Here is an 18,076-nt window from a genome sequence, read left to right as displayed (position 1 = left end):
ACCCATTGCAGTGGCTTCTTCAGTGAATGCAGTTGTGTTTTTAGTTGAAGAAATTGTAGAATATATGGAACCTTGAAACCTGAAAATGAGCAAAGCTAAAATCTAAGCTAAGTCACCTGTGGAGGCTTACAAATAACCTTTCTAATAAAGATATAATCTTTCAGAACTCAGGAATCTTTTTAACATTCAGTTTGACATTAGCTCTAGTTTGGTAGAGTAATATTGCAGTCTGGCAGCAGATACTGATATGTATTACACCATGCCTTAAATGAAAATGTACTACTCACAAACACACTACTTTTACGTAAGTAATTTCTTGCTTTTAGTGTAATGGTGTTGGTTTGTAGGTGCTGCAAGGAAGACTGTGTGGTTGCAGAACGATGCCATGAAAGAGGCACTGCTTGATCATAAAATAACTCTAAAAAGAAACTAGTAAAGACCCTGCATTGACCATTGTGAAAGGGCCATACACTTACAAACTGCCCTGCTGAAAAAAAACAGCCAGCCAGACCAGACCAGCTTAAGGTGGTTTACTGGTTGACCAGCTTGTTTGACCACCCTATGATGGTTGACCAGCTAGACCTTCAGCTGGTTTACGCAGCGTACAATGGTAATTCAGCTGATTTTGCTTGTAGTACCACCTCAAGCTGGTTATTTTAGCTGGTGTTGCTGGTCTTACATTGCTGGTTTAACTGACCATGCCAGCTTATTTTGGTCATTCTAGCAAACCAGCATGACAATCTTACACCAACAATGTCAAGCTTGGCAGGCTGGTCACCAGCATGACCATCTTACACCAGCTGTATCCCACATAATAGGCTGGTCACACCAGCATGACCAGCTTCCTCAGATGGTCACGCCTGCATGACAACCTGGTGGCCCAACCAGCTACACCAGCAAGAGCTGGAAGAACCAGCTAAAACCAGCTAACAGCATAAACTGTTTTTTTCAGCAGGGTATATACACTTGCACTAATGAGAAGGGGTGAACTGTTGTAACACACTGGCTCGGAGTATGTACATTCAGGGGAGACCAACGCAGTGTTGAAATAATAATAAATGAATTTATTAAAGAAAGTTAAACATAAACTAATATTTCGGAATAACGATAAGGATGAGGTGCAAAACAGTGTAGTGTTAGTTACGCAAAAGTGAAGTGTAAGTCAGTACAGAGAAGAAGGTAACGCAACAAAATGAATGCTAAGCCGGGAGGAGGAGAACCGCCCCGGAGTGCAGACTGAGCCGATCTTAAATATCACTCCCAATCAGGCACACCTGGGCACACAGGGGAAACAAGCACCCAGGCACGTCAGTGCCAATGGGCGGATTTAGGACACAGCGGCCTGGGCCGTAACACTGTAAACCAGTTACTCATGGTTGACGTCACATATGCTATACAGATTGACGAGCCACCCGGGGTAAGGAAAGTGTTTATTTGTAGAGAATCAAATGGATCGTCATGCTGAGAAAATTACCATCTGCACATAGAGGGTTTGATGTAGCCGTAGCCATAACAGACCAGTTCCCCACTGTGCACCGAGTATTACTGAGAGAGGAGCCATTTCTGTAATGAACGCCTGACAGGCTCTGGATTCCATTTGCATCTGAATACATTTCCAGCATCTTTTCAGCCTGTTAAAACAAGTGCTGGGTTGATGTTTGAAAGGAAAAGAGGAAGAAGTGGTGACAGACACCTCTCCTTCTAGACAACCCGTACTGTCTGAAACAGTGCAAATCCGGTGCTAATTCCACTTGATTGCGTGTATGGACAGTTGAGATGGGATAGACAGATTAATAGTTATACATCATCCTCAACACCAACCAAAAGTGACACTGTATATATTTGTTTGTCATTAGACAATAAAATAGGGGGACAGGTTAACCACATTTCATCAACTCAAACTCATGACACAGCATTTTTGTTATGCCTTTATACAAATTATGAAAACCATAACACTGTAAAAAAAGATATTTAACCTAACCAAGTCATGTCAAACTTGTAGTGTCAACGAATTAAACAAATAAAACACACATTCACATATCTCAGTCACAACAACAGCAGTACTTGACTAGGTTCTGTTTAATACTCAAATCTTTTTGTTTTGCAATCTAAACCTATGGCATGGCATCATTTGATCTGTCCTTACAGAAGAATAGAAAAACCATAAACTCAAACCCACAAGGAAGAAGGGGGACAGGACATGTCTAATCAAGTCAAACCTTGATTTGAGATGACATGGCATTTTTTGTTCTTTAATCACAGGACAACAGAACTGCTGGTTTTCCATAACACATATATCTGGTCAACAGTAGGTTTCCCATCAGGGCCATTTGGCTATTGTCTCAAACTACAGGGCTGTGTGTGTGTGGGGGGGGCGGTGTTTGTGTGTGTGTGTGGGGGCGGGGTTTGTCCCTACAGGGCTATGTGTGTGATGCGGCTGGGTTTTTTTTATGGTCGTCTCAGGACCAGGCCACTGCGCCCTCCCCATCACAGAGGTCCAGGTCCAGGGTCAGCCCTGCACATAAACGCTCCCATAAAAACGCCACCAGATGGCCCATCTTCAGATTAAAGTATGGACTCGGTGGAAGCCTAAATGGCCACACGTTCGTTAAAACAATGATGGTCAAATATTTGTCTCTGGCACTGCGTGGCTGTTTCAGGGCATAAACCCTCCGTCGGATTCGGTTATGTGTAGTAATGTGACTGGCCAAGTGCTGTGTGATGTGAAATGAAAATGATATAAGACTCGAAGGGTTTCCTTTTGCTTGTCCTCACTCTGAGAGGTAATAGCACTGCACTTGGTTTAATCAAGACTTGAACAGAAATGAAAACAGAAGAGGCAGGGGGGGGGGGGAGAGAGAGAGAGAGAGAGAGAGAGAGCTTTTAAGATATGAAGGAGGGGTGTGAATTAAAATGCGAGGGAGAGGGGAGAGGAGGGGCGTAGCGCGCACCCTGTAGACAGGCTCCTGAAGCGAGCAGCGGTCCTTGGCGGTGGATGCCTGGAGGACACTGTGTCCCCACTGCTCTCTTCACTGGCTTATCCCCTCTTCAATGACACAGTCTAGCCGGACTGTCAGCCTTCAAGGATGCTGAAGAGTGTGTGTGTGTGTGTGTGTGTGTGTGTGTGTGTGTGTGTGTGTGTGATATGTGTGAAAGAGAGTCTGTGAATGTATGTATGTGTATGTGTGTGTGTGTGTGAGAGAGTGTTAGTGTGTGTGTGTGTTTGTGTGTGTGTGTGTGTGTGTGTGTGTAGGCGGTCAGAGAGGGCACAGCTGGGAGAGGCAGCTGAATGAAAATGTGATCAGTACCGTCCGTCTCACAGTCACTTAAAGTCTCCTTTCCCCAGCATGCCAAGGAAAAACAACTCAGGTGTATGTTTGAGAGGGGTGTGTGTAAGTGTGTGTGTGCGGCTTATACAAAAAAGAGAACTATTCTTCAATTGAGAGAAACCGAGTCAGATAGGAAGTACTGTAGGTGTGTGTGAGAGAGAGAAAATGTGTACATACAGTATATGTAATACAGAACATCATTCATTCAATCAATCAATCAATCAATCAATCAATCAAAAATGTATTTAGATAGTGCCTTTTGTGCAGTAGGTGCTTAACAATACAAAACCACACCGATACAAAAAGACAAGAAAGATAAAATAATAAAAATAATAACAATCAAATCAAATTAAGTAAAATTAATAAATATGTAAAATGGTAAAGTAAAAATGTATATAAGAATTGATTTAAAGCTATTACAAAATAATATACACAAATAAATATATAAAAAAATGCACAAAGACAATCATTAAATCTAAAATAATGAAAATAGATATAAAATGTTAAAAACTACGCAGTAAAGAAGAACATTTCATTTCGCTTATTTATTTATAAGAACACACATTAATGAACATATCTGTAAATGTGCCAGTCTGAAACTTGAAACTTGAGTGTTACCCAGCCGGCTAATTTTCAACTGCAGTCCTTTGGAAGATGTTGTAATAACCATCAATTAACTTTGTACTTTTGTTAACAATTGTTTTTAAAAAGTTAGTAATAAAATATCATCTTTGCTATCTTGCCAATTCCTAACTGAACTAACTTATCAAGATTACTGTGATACTCACTGTAGCATCGATCCTGTCTCACTGCAGATCTGGAAGGACTACAAACTGAAATGGAACCCCAAAGAGTTTGGCGGTGTTGAGTTCATCCGGGTGCCGTCCAACCGAATCTGGAAGCCAGACATCGTGCTGTACAACAAGTGAGTTCACTACTCTGACCACAGGGCCAGCCCCTCTGGAAAGCTGGACTAATTTCGTCAGAGACTGTACTGGGAGACTGAGAAAAAGCTTCTATTCACAGTCTATCTGCATCTTGAATGAGGGCTGAACCTGGAGCACATGACATGATGACAAAACCTCAATGCACTTAGTCATGCACATCAGCATCACATTAAGCATACTTATTTGACATTCATGCATACTTATTTATCACACTAGCAGGGAAACTATACCAGGTCCGCAACTGAAGTGCTCTGTACACGTTAGTGTAGACATAGTTTTAAAAGACTGGTCTAATTTGTTTTATTGTACATGCCACTATCCCGTCTAGTGTAGCCAGTTCCATTGATTATAGTGGAAGCTAATTGTTGCAGCAGGCGCTATGCAGACAGATCGCTTCAGTTACGTGCTCGGTGTGCCTCCCTGTAAGACTTAATAAATCTTGGCAGCCACAGTTGGGATGGTGGGTCTCACAGGGGCTGTAAAAGCCTAACTTAATTGTGTGTGTGTGTGTGTGTGTGTTTGTGTGGTTGGGTGGGTGTGTGCATTCATGTGCAAATGCACGTGTGTTTACACATGTTCGCATTGTTTATGATGGGCCCACTTTGGTGGAAATCGTTCTGTGATGGAAATGCAGCCAGTGTTTAACAGTGCAAATCAAACAGTATGTGAAATTGTGCTGCAGTCTATTATTCTATTCATTGGCCATGTTGATTGTGCTGAAAATGGATTTGAATACAATCAGTCTAACTGCTATGGGCATCTCTCTATTCACATTCCTCTCTGCACCTGGTCCTCCCTGTGTCTGGGAGACAAACAGGCAGGAATGGAATTGCACATTACACATTTCAGAATGAATATTCAAAGGTCTTCACATAAACGTTTGCAGATGTTAAACATTTTTAAAACACTAACTCCCTTTAATAACATTAATTTGCCTGCATGTGGTAGTAATTAAACCTTATTAATTTGAAAAATGTTGTTAATTTGTTAATGCAGGCCATTCCACTGTATTCATTGTTTACATGAGACTGTGTTTATTTTCTCTTCCTGTTACTTATAGTGCTGTTGGGGACTTCCAGGTGGATGACAAAACCAAAGCTCTGCTGCGCTACAACGGAGAGGTCACCTGGATCCCTCCTGCCATTTTCAAGAGCTCATGCAAGATCGACGTCACCTACTTCCCCTTCGACTACCAGAACTGCACCATGAAGTTCGGCTCGTGGACCTACGACAAAGCAAAGATCGACCTGGTCCTGATCGGCACAACAATTAACCTGCGGGACTTTTGGGAGAGCGGCGAGTGGGTGATCATCGACGCGCCGGGCTACAAGCACGACATCAAGTACAACTGCTGCGAAGGAGATCTACACGGACATCACGTACTCGCTGTACATCCGTCGGCTGCCGCTCTTCTATACCATCAACATGATCATCCCGTGCCTTCTCATCTCCTTCCTCACCGTGCTGGTCTTCTACCTGCCGTCCGACTGCGGCGAGAAGGTCACGCTCTGCATCTCCGTGCTTCTCTCGCTAACCGTCTTCCTGCTGGTCATCACCGAGACCATCCCGTCCACGTCACTAGTCATCCCGCTCATCGGCGAGTACCTGCTCTTCACCATGATCTTCGTCACGCTCTCCATCGTCATCACCGTCTTCGTGCTCAACGTTCACTACCGCACGCCCAAGACGCACACCATGCCGCAGTGGGTGCGCGGCGTCTTCCTGGGCGTGCTGCCGCGCGTCATGTTCATGACCCGGCCAGAGCGCAACCCGCAGCGCTTCAGCAGCCAGCAAGGTCACTTCCTGCCGCCCGCCCCTCTCCCGCCCCCACCTTACCCTTGCACCCTGCACTCCTCATCCGCCTCCTCCTCCGCCGCCTCCTCCACCCTCAATCCCTCCTTTCTCCAGCATCAACAACAACAACAACAACAACAACAACAGCAGCAGCAGCTGAAGCAGATGACCCTGCCGGCCAGCCTGCCCCCACGGCAACGCCTCTTCCTGAACACGGAGCTGTCCACGCTGCATGGGCCCGGCGGAGGCAGCCTCTCCCTCAACGCCGACTCCGCCACGCTCCTGTGCCGCGAGGGACGCTGCGGCTGCAGTTGCTGCTGGCAACAGAGATCCAGTAATCTGCCAGCCAATGGAAGAGGGGGCGCCGCCGGAGGAGTGGGCCAGGGCAGCCTGGGTACGGTCAGCGGAGGCCTCGGTTTGGGCGTTGGGGCCAGGGCGGCGGTGGCAGGAAGCCCCTGCTCGAGTTCAGAGTCGCTGGATGTCGGGGTTCTGACCCTGTCAACCCTCTCGCCCGAGGTCAGGGAGGCCATTGAGAGTGTGAAGTATATCGCCGAGAACATGAGGCTTCAGAACGAGGCCAAGGAGGTGCGTGGAGATGGACGGACAAAACGTGTGCTGTCATTGTGTGGGATGTGTTGGATGTGGTGTTGGATGAACAGTCATTGTGTGGGATGTGTAGGATGTGGTGTTGGATGTGGTGCCATTGTGTGGGATGTGTTGGATGTGGTGTTGGATGAACAGTCATTGTGTGGGATGTGTTGGATGTGGTGTTGGATGTGGTGTCATTGTGTGGGATGTGGTGTTGGATGTGGTGTCATTGTGTGGGATGTGGTGTTGGATGTGGTGTCGTTGGGTGGGATGTGTTGGATGTGGTGTCGTTGTATGGGATGTGTTGGAAGTGGTGTCGTTGTGAGGGATGTGTTGGATGTAGTGTCGTTGTGTGGGATGTGTTGGATGTGGTGTCATTGTGTGGGATGTGTTGGGTGTGGTGTTGGATGTGATGTCGTTGTGTGGGATGTGTTGAATGGGGTGTTGGGTGTGGTGTTGTTGTGTTGGGATGTTGTTTTGTTGGATGTGTGGGATGTGGTGTTGTTGTGTTGGATGTGTGGGATGACTGTTTTCCGGCTGTGAATTGGTGTCAAATTCATACATAGTGAATGGCACACACTGAGTCATAACTGTGTTATTCTCTATCCAAGGTTGCCTTTTCACACAGCATCTCACTAAGGATTTTCTGTCCCTTGTGTTCTCACCCTCTCTCTCCCATTCTCTTTCCATTTTTCTTTTTTCTTTGCCATCCTCTCTTTCTCTCTCTCTCCATCTCTCAAATTCTCCCTGCCTCTTATTCTACCTCTCCCTCTTTCTTCTACTTTCTCTCTTTTCTTCTGTCTGTCTTATTCTCTCTCTCTCTCTATCTCTCTCTATCTGCCACAGGTTCAGGACGACTGGAAGTACGTTGCCATGGTGATTGACAGGATATTCCTGTGGGTGTTCATCCTGGTGTGCATTCTGGGAACGGCAGGTCTCTTCCTCCAGCCCCTGCTCCTTGGGGATGACATTGGACCACCCTGACCAGATCACACCAGACCAGACCTGATGCTTTCTCTCTCTCTCTCTCTCTCTACATCCGAGCCAAAGCCATACGCTTGCACTGCTTTACGGAGCACAGGCCAACCTCGTCACCGCACTGATCCAGAATCAGTTGGGTTTTTACTTACTTTACTTAACAGGCCTGGTTGAGTCTCAGTGGTGTCTTACAGCAACAGCAAGTGCGATGGACTGAAGGAGTAAGACTGCATTTGAAAGTATAAATGCAGTCACATAGCAGAGGAGGTTTTGAAAACCTCATAGGGCTGGACTACCTGTTGCCTTTTTTTTCTTCTTAGTCACTCTGCTTTGTAAAGCTGCAAAGATTCATGAAACAGGAGTGCCTCCATCAAACTGCTGCCAACGGAAGAGGTAGATGGAGGCTTAGAGCTAAAAGTGCACTGCACACTGTCCTCTATTCATGGTACAGCTAATATTTGTGTCTACATTTTTATCTGTCTGTATGATTGCATTTATGTGTGGTAAGCCATTGTGAACTTTTCTGTCCATTGAAATAATCATTTGTAAAGGGTACATGCAACATTGAAGATCATCAAAAGTATGATGTTTTTAAGAATTTATGGATGTAGTGGCTCTTATAAACTGCATTTCACATGCAGGTGGCCTTGAACCAGTATAAACGAATACAAACAACAAATTCACAAGAAGTGAACATCACAAAGTTACCCTCAGCTAAATGCTGTATCTCACAAAGCTGTGAAAAGTTGTACTTGTAATATAAATTACACTAATAAAGGTTTTTGTTTTACTGTAATAATGATTGTCATCAATTCACTACTGAAATGTGGGGTTCCTAGTAAGTGCAAGTCATTGGTGGAACAAGGCGCAGAAGTCAGCTATTTGATTATTAGGAGCTTACAAGATAATGCAAACTGTACTCAATATTGTACATTCCTTTGGATAATCACATTTAATCATAGCGAAGGTGAAAGCAGCTTATGTTAATATATTATGTTATTTTTTTTTATTTCCACATCTCATTCAGCTTTCTGCTGATTTCAGGACCAAAGGACCAAAGAGAAAGTATTTTTTTACTAAAATCTAAATTAAAAAGTTAAATAAAATTTAACAATGGCTTATTTACAGAAATACTGAACTGAAACTGTGTCTATTTGCTGTGTACAGCTTTACATGATTGTGAAATTGACCTATATCTGCAGACAATATGAAACTGTTATAAGAGAAAGTGTGAAATAGGATTTCTCCACGTTTTGTTTAGTCATAGCCACTGCAATGGACTGAAACCTTACTCAGGTGTCACTGTGTTCATATCACTGAGGACGACAAAAGGATGTGAGACCTAGCAAAAGCAGGAAATGCTGTTAAAAAAACAATTCTCACCTCTGAAGACGTTGAGCGGCAGAGACCCATTTCCTCATGTGCGCCATTTCGGGCCTGCCTGTTCTTAATTTAGTCTGAGTCACTACTGGTGTACAGGCTTGAGGTTTGGTTCTCACACGCTCTGCCATGTTTATCTCACTATTTATTCTTGGTAAGTAAATACTCATGTATTATTTCTATTGATAAAAAGTATTAGTAAGTGCCCTTTTATCACAAGAAAGTAATTGTACATATTTGCTTTAATTCGTTTCCTACAGTTGCAGTTACTGTGACTGAGGAGCATCCAACAGTGTCGCAGGGTACAGGTGTGTAATGATTATTACAAAACAAAAGAACATTTCTAAAATGTTAGAAGCATATAGATACATTATTTAAATATAATTTTGTAATAGTTGCAGATGGAGACACTGTTCACCCTGCACGCATTTATGGACCTTTGACTAGTGAACTTAGAGTTGGGGAAGATTTTGAAGTGAAGTGCAGCACATTTGGATTAAAGAAAGATGAACACATCTTTGTTTACCTCTGCAAGAACGGAGTTGGTATAAAAATGATGGAAACCAAAAAAGTGGACTCTGAAATCACTATAAGAAATGTCCAAAAAGACCACACTGGAAACTACAGCTGTGTGTTCTCCAGAACACGACACCCCACAGAGGTGAAAGGAAAGGGAGAAAATGTCATCTCCCTCCAAGTGACAGGTAAGAGCTCTCATCACATTGATAACAATCAATCACACGCTTAAAAAAATACAAATATATAAGTTTATATAGTGTAACCATCTATATAATTATAAATGGATACACTTTACAGTAAGGGTACATGAATTATCATGAATTTATGCATGAATTAATTCATGACTTATGTATTACTTAATTTCGTTATATCTTATGAATCATCAGGACTTTATATGAGTTCATAGTCTGTCATTTGTGACGTCATTCATGAACAACACATCAACTAAAGCATTAAGTATGGTGGGCACATCATTATTATTTATGATTTATTAAGAATGATCATGATGATTTCTTTTTTTGCCAAAAATGTCATCACTGCTCAAATTCTTATTTGAACACAACTTGTGCAGTTCTCTAAACACATGCCATTTTGTTCACACTTTAGTTGAGGGGCCACAAACATGAACCTTAAATTTATGTAATCATGATGATCATGCTTAAGAAATCATAATTCATAATGATGTGCCCACCATGCCTAATGCTTTAGTTGATGTGTTGTTCTTGCATGAGGTCATGAATGAGAGACTCATGTCAATTCCTGATGATTCATAAGATATAAAGGAATGAAGTAATGCATAAATCATGAAATAATTCATGCATGAATTCATGATCATTCATACATATACATATGTTATAGCTATGTTTTTATACATAAATGTATACAGAGAACAAAATGTTTCAGTGGTGCACAAGCTGTAACAGTGAGAATACTGATTAATTTTCATGTGTCTCTCTTTGTGTAGATAAAGTATTCCCAGCATGGATAGATGTGAATCAGTTCACATCCCAGTCCCACAGTGTAACATCAGGGACAGACGTGCTTTTTGGTTGCAGGTCAGAAAATGCCCCAGCCTCTGTCATTCTCATGGCATTCCTATGTAGGAATGAAACAATCATTGATGTTGAACTGTGGGATTCTCAGAAGAAACAGGCCAGTTTCCTTCTAAAAAGAGTGCAGATTGGCGACACAGGTAGCTATGGCTGTTTGGTGTCTGACCAACCTATGGCTGCAAGAAAGTTGGACACGTGTGGAAAGAATTCAGTGCCTCTGCAGGTTGAGAATGGTGAGAATTTTACAAACATAAACACCATAGTTCGAACAAGAGCAATAGGTTGTGTGGAACATGCAGGTTTTTTTTTATTTTGTATATCTCACTCATCTTAGTCTATTTTATAGACCACTATATTATGTCAATTTAATATTAGCCTATTTAACCTATGAAACATTTTAATATTTCAGATTACAAAATATAGTGCATTTTTAACTTATTCCACACCTTCACTGCAAAAAGTGATATCTTACTAAATCTTATATTAAGATTAAAAATCTAGTATTGTTTTTAGTATAAGGATACTTACTTTGAGCTTTCTTGTAAGATTATAGAATTATTAAGAAAATATATCTTAAAATGTAAATCTTAAATCTCGTCTTAAATTAAGGTACATTTCATAAATAATAAGGTAAATTTGCTTGTTTTGTATGTCTTTAAGAAGATTTTGACTTATTTTAAGTCAAATAATCTTACAAGAAAGCTCAAAGTAAGTATCTTTATACTAAAACAAAACTAACCAGATTGTGCATTTTATAAGATTATAACACTTGGTAATATATCACTTTTTGCAGTGTTCTACATTGCCCACACTGCAAAAACTGCTTATCTAATAAAATCTAAGATTATTAATCTTATATCAAGATAAAAAAAAATAGTTTGTATTGTTTTCTGTATAGGAGTTCAGAGACTTAGGCTACCCAGCGGGTGAAATCATTTGACATAATTTAAGTAAAGTTTGACCTAAAAACAAGCAAATTTGTCTGCCAGTGTGTTAAGTAAATTTGTCTTGATAAGACTCCTTAAAATAAGTCAAAGTCCTCTTATAAGTCAAAATTATAAGATTATAAAACTAGAGAATGTAATTCCAGGGTGAGTGCATGAAAATGCAAAAATGGCTGCTGAATGAAATATTGTTGAATATTGTCTAAAATATAATCTAGGTAAAAAGATGGTCAGATAGAGAAAAAAGCTGGCGGGGAGTCATAGTTGATGACAACTGACAGTTGGAATGGCCGAACAGTTAAATAGTTGAGTAGTTTAAATAGTTAAATTATTTTATAGCGAATTATTGTATTGAGGACTTATTTTGAAGTTGAAGTTGAGGACAGAGGAAACAGTTACGGAGTTGTAGTTGATGACGACTGACAGTTGGAATGGCTGAACAGTTAAATAGTTGGATAGTGAAAATGGTTAGGTTATTTAATAGGGAATTATTGTAGTGGAGACTTTTATTTTGAAACAGTTGTGGGCAGAGGAAACAGGATCTGTAGTCTTAAGAGAGCCATATTGTATGCTTAAAGCCTGAGACAGTTGCTGGAGGTGGCCGGAACCATATGGCCCTGGCTGGAACACTTGGCATAGGATTCCAAGTGCCCTATTGTGATGCCACAATCGCCAATGTTGGAAATGAGGAAATTTTTAATAGTTTTTAATTAATAGTTCAAAAAGTATAAAAGTTACAAATATGAAAAATACATTCCACACCTGTCCTAAGTAAGACCTACGTAACGCAGTTTGAATGAAGTTTCTACATTAAACGGTTGAAGCAGCATTAAACGCGGAAAAAGCGTTAGAAGAAGAATAAGAAGAAGAAATCGGATAACAGTAGATTGCATTTGCATGCACTCTAATAAGATTAATATAATAAGATTAACACTTGGTTAGATATCATGTTTTTGCAGTGCAAGTTTTGTATTTTGCTATGCACACCCCCACCTTGTTACACTCCAAATATTTACTTCCAGTATTCATGGAAGAAAAAGATAGCAAATATTGGTTTGATCTAGAAATGCTGACTGCAGCTGAAACCGACAGGAGAACTGGATGAGTTGGATGAATGTGCGTCCAGCGGAGCTGCAATGGCCCCCCTGTACCTGCTGCCCTCCCTCGTCCTGCTCGTCCTCCTGGTTTTACTGCTCTGGAGGAACGGTACGTCTAAACGCAGTTCCTAGTGTGTCAGCAATCATCAGCATTGTTCACTCGCATCATTTGAAGACATGTTTGATCCGTATCACCTTAATTATGTCTGAACTTACATGTTCACAGGGATACACAAGCAGATGAGGTAAGACACTGTATAATCATATGGTGCATTATATATTTATTTCACTTCTTGCTTTTTGTATTAGCATCTGCCTACGGTTAGCTAATATCTTGGTGGTTTCTGTTATTTTTGTTCCTCAGTCACCAGAATCATGTAGTCTGTTTCCTCTTCTTTTATCTACCAAGGGACATGGGCCAAAATCATGATTATGGCATCAGAATGTTTCAAGTTTCTAGTGGAACCCAGAACGTATCTGGTGTACACGTAAAACGTTCTGGTGAACACCAGAAGCCACAAGAAACCTTTTTTGCACATGTCCCCTTTGGGACTCCATATTTATCCATCTTTTCCCTTGTCTTTTTTTCTTGGTTGTGCATTTTGCGTGCGCTCATGCTGCTTTTCTTTTTAAAGTCTTCTCTTAATAAATCCTTTAAAGAAACACCAAAGAACTTTTCCTCTGTCGCACGCACGCTATTTGTTTATCCAGCAACAGCTTTGCAAATAACGATGTCTACAGACAAGGTAGAATATGTTGCATGATTTTATGAAAGTACAATGTATTGCGACATCATGCAAGTCAAATTTGTTGTTTCTTATGTCTCATTCCATCGAACTACAAACCCGCTACCCGATCTGGCAAACTTACATAGGGCCGCGAAGCGAATGCAGAAGTGCTGTTCACCCTGTTACGAGTTGATGAACCACGGAAACAATTTTGGAAACATTATTTTAACGTACAAAAAACTCTTTGGTGTTGCTTTAAATGGAACACACTACTGTACACAATGCTCTTGTGCTGTCTGTCTGTTGTTCATGGAGTTTATTTAATGTTGTAATGTTTCATGTCCAAGATCTCCAAAGGTCACAACTGAAAGTGCACATTTTCACACACCTGAACAGACCTCAACAGCGCAAAATCATTTTGATTTTACTAACACAGGTAAGAATCACGGCATCTGTCAGCAAGGACATACAAATCAGCCCCATACACAAAATATATATATTTTAAATATATTTTCACAATATATTTTTGAAGTATGTAATATGTAAATATTCTAAATTGGCCCAAACAATATATTTTTGACACTTCAAATATATTTAAATATATTTTATTTCTGTATGCCCATTTCTGTATATTTTTGTTCAGTATGCCCATACAAGCCCATACACAACACAAATATATTTTAAATATATTTTGTCATACTATATTTTTTAAATATATGTAAATATTCGAAATTGGCCCAACAATATATTTTTGACACTTTATACAGTTTACACCTGGGTCCACCTGCACTGGAATTAAGTATTGGCAACATGCCTCTCATTTTACTGACAAAACAGATGCAAACACACCCAAGGATGTTGAATATAGCGGCTAACAAGTTGCTAACCAGGCACATGCACACACAGACAGGGCTTTTTGGGAGAATGTGCCCTTTTTTCTTAGCCTGGCTAACGTCAGACCTCATCTCATTGAGATGGGGTCTGGGAACTTGACATTCATTTTATTGTATTTGAAACGTGGTTTACGAATGCCCAGAGCCGTTGATTGGGCGCTACGAATGTCTATCAAATGTGTCTGTACATAGCTCATAACGGCTTTGGTGTGTCGTCATCGTCTTGCTGCCCTCCCTCCGTTCTGTGATTGGTTCCTTCGTTGAGGTGAAAACGAAGTCCATAGAGTCCAGGCTGCCTATCAGCGTGAATAAAATCTCGTGCGTAAGGCAGCATGGGAGAACCCAGACTACTTTTTTCTGGAATGCTAAAATAAATAAATGAACATATGACATTCTTATATATTCCTGTTAGTTAACCTATTGACGATAGTTAAAATAGACTAGCTGGAACAACTCACTGAACTATGCTAAACTAGCCTAACAGTGTCAAACTGGGTTATTGCTCACACAGACACTCTGGGGTAGACAGCTAATTTCACAAATAGTTGGTAGGTTCGTTGAAATGGAAACTCCAATCTAATAACAACCCAGGGTCAATTTTTGAATTGAATTTGTGTGCGTGTGTGTGTGTGCGTGTGTGTGTGTGTGTGCTATATAAATAAACTGACCAGACTTGACTTGTGTTCACAGGGCTACAGATCCCCATGCAGTAAGTCACACATGATAACACATGTTTGTCAGCAATACATGACCTGCATAGAATACAAAGTTTTTTATTGTTGTTGGCTTTTATTGGACTTTGTGTAATGTTACTGTGCTTATAATCTGTAAAATGTTCCAGAACGTTTTACGCAACAACTGGACAACCTAGTGTGAATAGAACTGATACAGGTAAGCTGTTCTGACATCACCCTTTAGAGTCTCATGCTATTGGTCTATTTTCTCATTCCAATATTTTGTTATCTTGTAGCAATGTGACACACAACAAGAATATGCATATACAACTGAATAGCATGTTGCATATAGGACTTTCTATTTATTTATTTATTTTTATTTTATTTTTTTTTTGGGAGGGGGCTTGTAAGCCATTAACTGGGCTAGAAAAATCCTTACATGTCTATGCTACTATTGAGATTGTCTCTGTGGACAAATAGAGGTATTTTTACCTTTGTAAGTGTAAAGAGAGGGTATAAAAAAGACTGTTTGAACAGTCAGTCAGTCCAGCTTGCTCTTCTTCCAATCACCGCCATCTTGTGTGGAGAAAGCCTGTACAATTCGATAACTGTATTACCGGCCTGTTTTTTTGTAAGACAATATTTAACTTATGTGAAGTGCCCTTTTTCACCTGAGCCCCTTCCCCCAAAAACTATATGTTTCTGCTAATGGAGTCAGACTACTGCAAGACTACCTTATACGTCTGCAGCCTTTTTCTTTATCTTTGGCATTTCTGGTTAAATGCCAACTGCTTGTTAGCTTTGTATCTGTACTACATATGGAACATGGAACTCAGTTCCTCTTTTCCAATACTGCTGCAGATCTAGCTGGTGTCATCATCATCATCATTAAATGTGTTTTGTAACACTGAAACCTGTGTGTGTGTGTGTGTGTGTGTGTGTGTGTTCACAGGGCTACAGATACCTGTGCAGTAAGTCATGCATCATAACACATGTCTGTCAGCAATACATGACCTGCATACAATACAAAGTGTTTTTATTGCTGTTGCCTTACACTTTGTGTAATGTTTATAATCTATAATATGTTCCAGAACATTTTACACAACCAGTGGAGTGCCTGGTGTGGACGGGACTGATACAGGTAAGCTGCTCACATCTCATGTTCTGACATCACCCTTTAGAGTCTCATGCTATTGGTCTATTTTCTCATTCCAATATGTTGTCATCCTGTAGCAACGTCACACAACATACAACAAGATCAAGGAAACGACATGTAAAGATTTATTTTCTCTTTTGTTCCTTCTTTTTCTGCCTGTTTTCTTTTTATAAGAAAAAGAAAAGGCTTGTGTTACTGTTTGACTGTATGGATGTTCTTCATGTTTACTTTCTTTGTAGAAGCTCCAATGAGTGGAGTGACGATGAAAGTTATCAGGGTGAGTCCACCACAAAAATGCATGTTGCCAATATGCATGTTCATAAAATCCATAATGCAGTAATGCTGTAAATCTTAATAGAAATAAATCACTTGAAAATGAATCTTTCACATTGTCTGAATTGGTTGCAACTAATATCACTAGGGCATTAAACAAATCTCTACCTTTGGCTATTACTACATGACTTTTTCTGCCTGTGTACCTACATATCTTCTTTCTTTTCTAAATAGATATAGCCACATACCAGGAGATACCCGACCTCGTAAGAGGACTTTTTATTTTATTTTATATTTTCAATCTATCATTTTCACTGAGTAATCAATCCACCTATCCATCCATCCATCCAATCTGTCAGTCTGACATTATTCAAATTGATCATTTCAGTATGGTAAATAATTACAGTAAACCCACTGCTATGAGAGTTTCTGTGTTGAGGGAGTTCAAAAGTATAGTTACTGTCATAGTTACATTTATAGTAAGAAAGTAGAGTACAGTGTGATGTGTTCTACAATGTTGAATATCTGATTCTAGTAAAAACAATAATCAAAATAGCAAAACATCAAAAGCTATACTTATATCATTGCTAGTTGTACAGTATAATATGCACATCTTTTCAGCTCAAGGGCTCGTAGATGTTGTGTGGGTGTGCAACCAGTGCACATAACCACACACACACACACACACACACACACACACACACGCATTCTCATGCGTGTCTCTAATAGTCTCCACACCTTGTGACATTAACAGACTCAGGAGGAGGCTATAATAGCAGCTATCAGTGAGTGACTCTGTTTCCAATTCTGCTTCAGCTGCAAGTTAGACAGCTCAAACACCCTGGCCCATGTGTGCAAATGTGTTTTGTTTTGTTAACTTTCTTGCAGACGCAGACCCAAGAGAATCATTGGTAAGACCTCGAATAAGTGCGACATATGCAACATCGAAGAGACAAAAGAAGCCCACCTAAACCTACGGAACTGTATCACCATACGTTTTAGCACAATTTGTATTCTTGAAATTCAGTGTAATATTTTGTAATAATGTGTGTAATGTAACAACATTATGTATGTGTGGCCTCAATTTATATGGCAGACAACGTGCAAAGTTTGAATGTGTTCTTGTGAGTATTGAGCTGAATCATCAAAGTTTGCAAAGTCTCACTCATGGTGTTAAATTAACAAATTGGTTTTGCCTTGTTACGAAATTCACTTTAGTTAGACTCAAGACTTTGCACTTGACCCATCATCCAAATTAGAGTCTTATACCTGAATGCTGATGCAGTAGAGGTTTTGGGCTAAGTCCAGAGATTGCTGGACCGCAAACTTAAGAGATGTGGGGTTTCCATGGAGACATGTGACATGCAGGCCTGCACTTGTATGGACCCTTTCAAGAGAGTTCCATTATCAGCATCATAGTTGGCCCCACAAGACTTCCTTTTTAACATTCCATATGTTATCGTAATGCAGAGGAAGTAGATTGGGGCCCAAATAGAACGTTCAAGCATTGTTTTTGTTTTTAGACCCTTTTAACAATAAAAACAAAAACAATGCTTGAACATATGTTTTATATAGAGCTACCACAGGTTACTCTATACAACCACAGGTGGCACTGTGGTAACTCTATATAAAACATATTGATGTCAATGGGGCATTTTGCCCATGTTCAGGGTGGAAAATAAAAAAGATTTGCATAAGAGGATGATCTAAGTTTCCTTTGTGGG

The 18,076-nt window shown here is 40.4% G+C and overlaps 2 protein-coding genes across 3 annotated transcripts in view; both read left to right on the top strand.

Annotated features, from left to right (window-relative positions):
* LOC125286922 (neuronal acetylcholine receptor subunit alpha-3-like) overlaps window positions 1-8,432 on the top strand; it is a 16,472-nt gene extending 8,040 nt beyond the window's left edge. Inside the window, 4 exon segments of the mRNA XM_048232256.1 lie at window positions 4,145-4,254; window positions 5,337-5,631; window positions 5,633-6,655; window positions 7,505-8,432. Coding sequence (XP_048088213.1) covers window positions 4,145-4,254; window positions 5,337-5,631; window positions 5,633-6,655; window positions 7,505-7,642 — 1,566 coding nt within the window. The 3' untranslated portion in view covers window positions 7,643-8,432.
* Window positions 8,433-9,128: 696 nt separating this feature from the next.
* On the top strand, window positions 9,129-17,803 carry LOC125286652. Of its 2 annotated transcripts, XM_048231869.1 has the most exons (16): window positions 9,129-9,170; window positions 9,277-9,324; window positions 9,412-9,720; window positions 10,500-10,820; window positions 12,624-12,737; window positions 12,855-12,873; window positions 13,704-13,792; window positions 14,940-14,958; window positions 15,091-15,140; window positions 15,876-15,894; window positions 16,015-16,064; window positions 16,157-16,196; window positions 16,319-16,356; window positions 16,587-16,618; window positions 17,107-17,137; window positions 17,241-17,803. In XM_048231869.1, exons 1-16 carry the CDS (start codon window positions 9,146-9,148, stop codon window positions 17,321-17,323), a joined length of 1,287 nt encoding a protein of 428 aa, XP_048087826.1. In that variant the 5' UTR covers window positions 9,129-9,145; the 3' UTR covers window positions 17,324-17,803. The 2 variants fall into 2 exon arrangements, with proteins under 2 accessions (XP_048087826.1, XP_048087827.1); XM_048231870.1 differs by lacking the exon at window positions 17,107-17,137 and having other exon boundaries at window positions 17,241-17,348.
* The last annotated feature ends 273 nt before the right edge of the window (window positions 17,804-18,076 follow it).

This window comes from Alosa alosa, chromosome 21 (assembly GCF_017589495.1).
Source record: "Alosa alosa isolate M-15738 ecotype Scorff River chromosome 21, AALO_Geno_1.1, whole genome shotgun sequence".
NCBI lineage: Eukaryota > Metazoa > Chordata > Actinopteri > Clupeiformes > Clupeidae > Alosa > Alosa alosa.
Note: the sequence above shows the minus strand (reverse complement) of the source record. Positions and strands in the feature narration are given on the sequence as shown.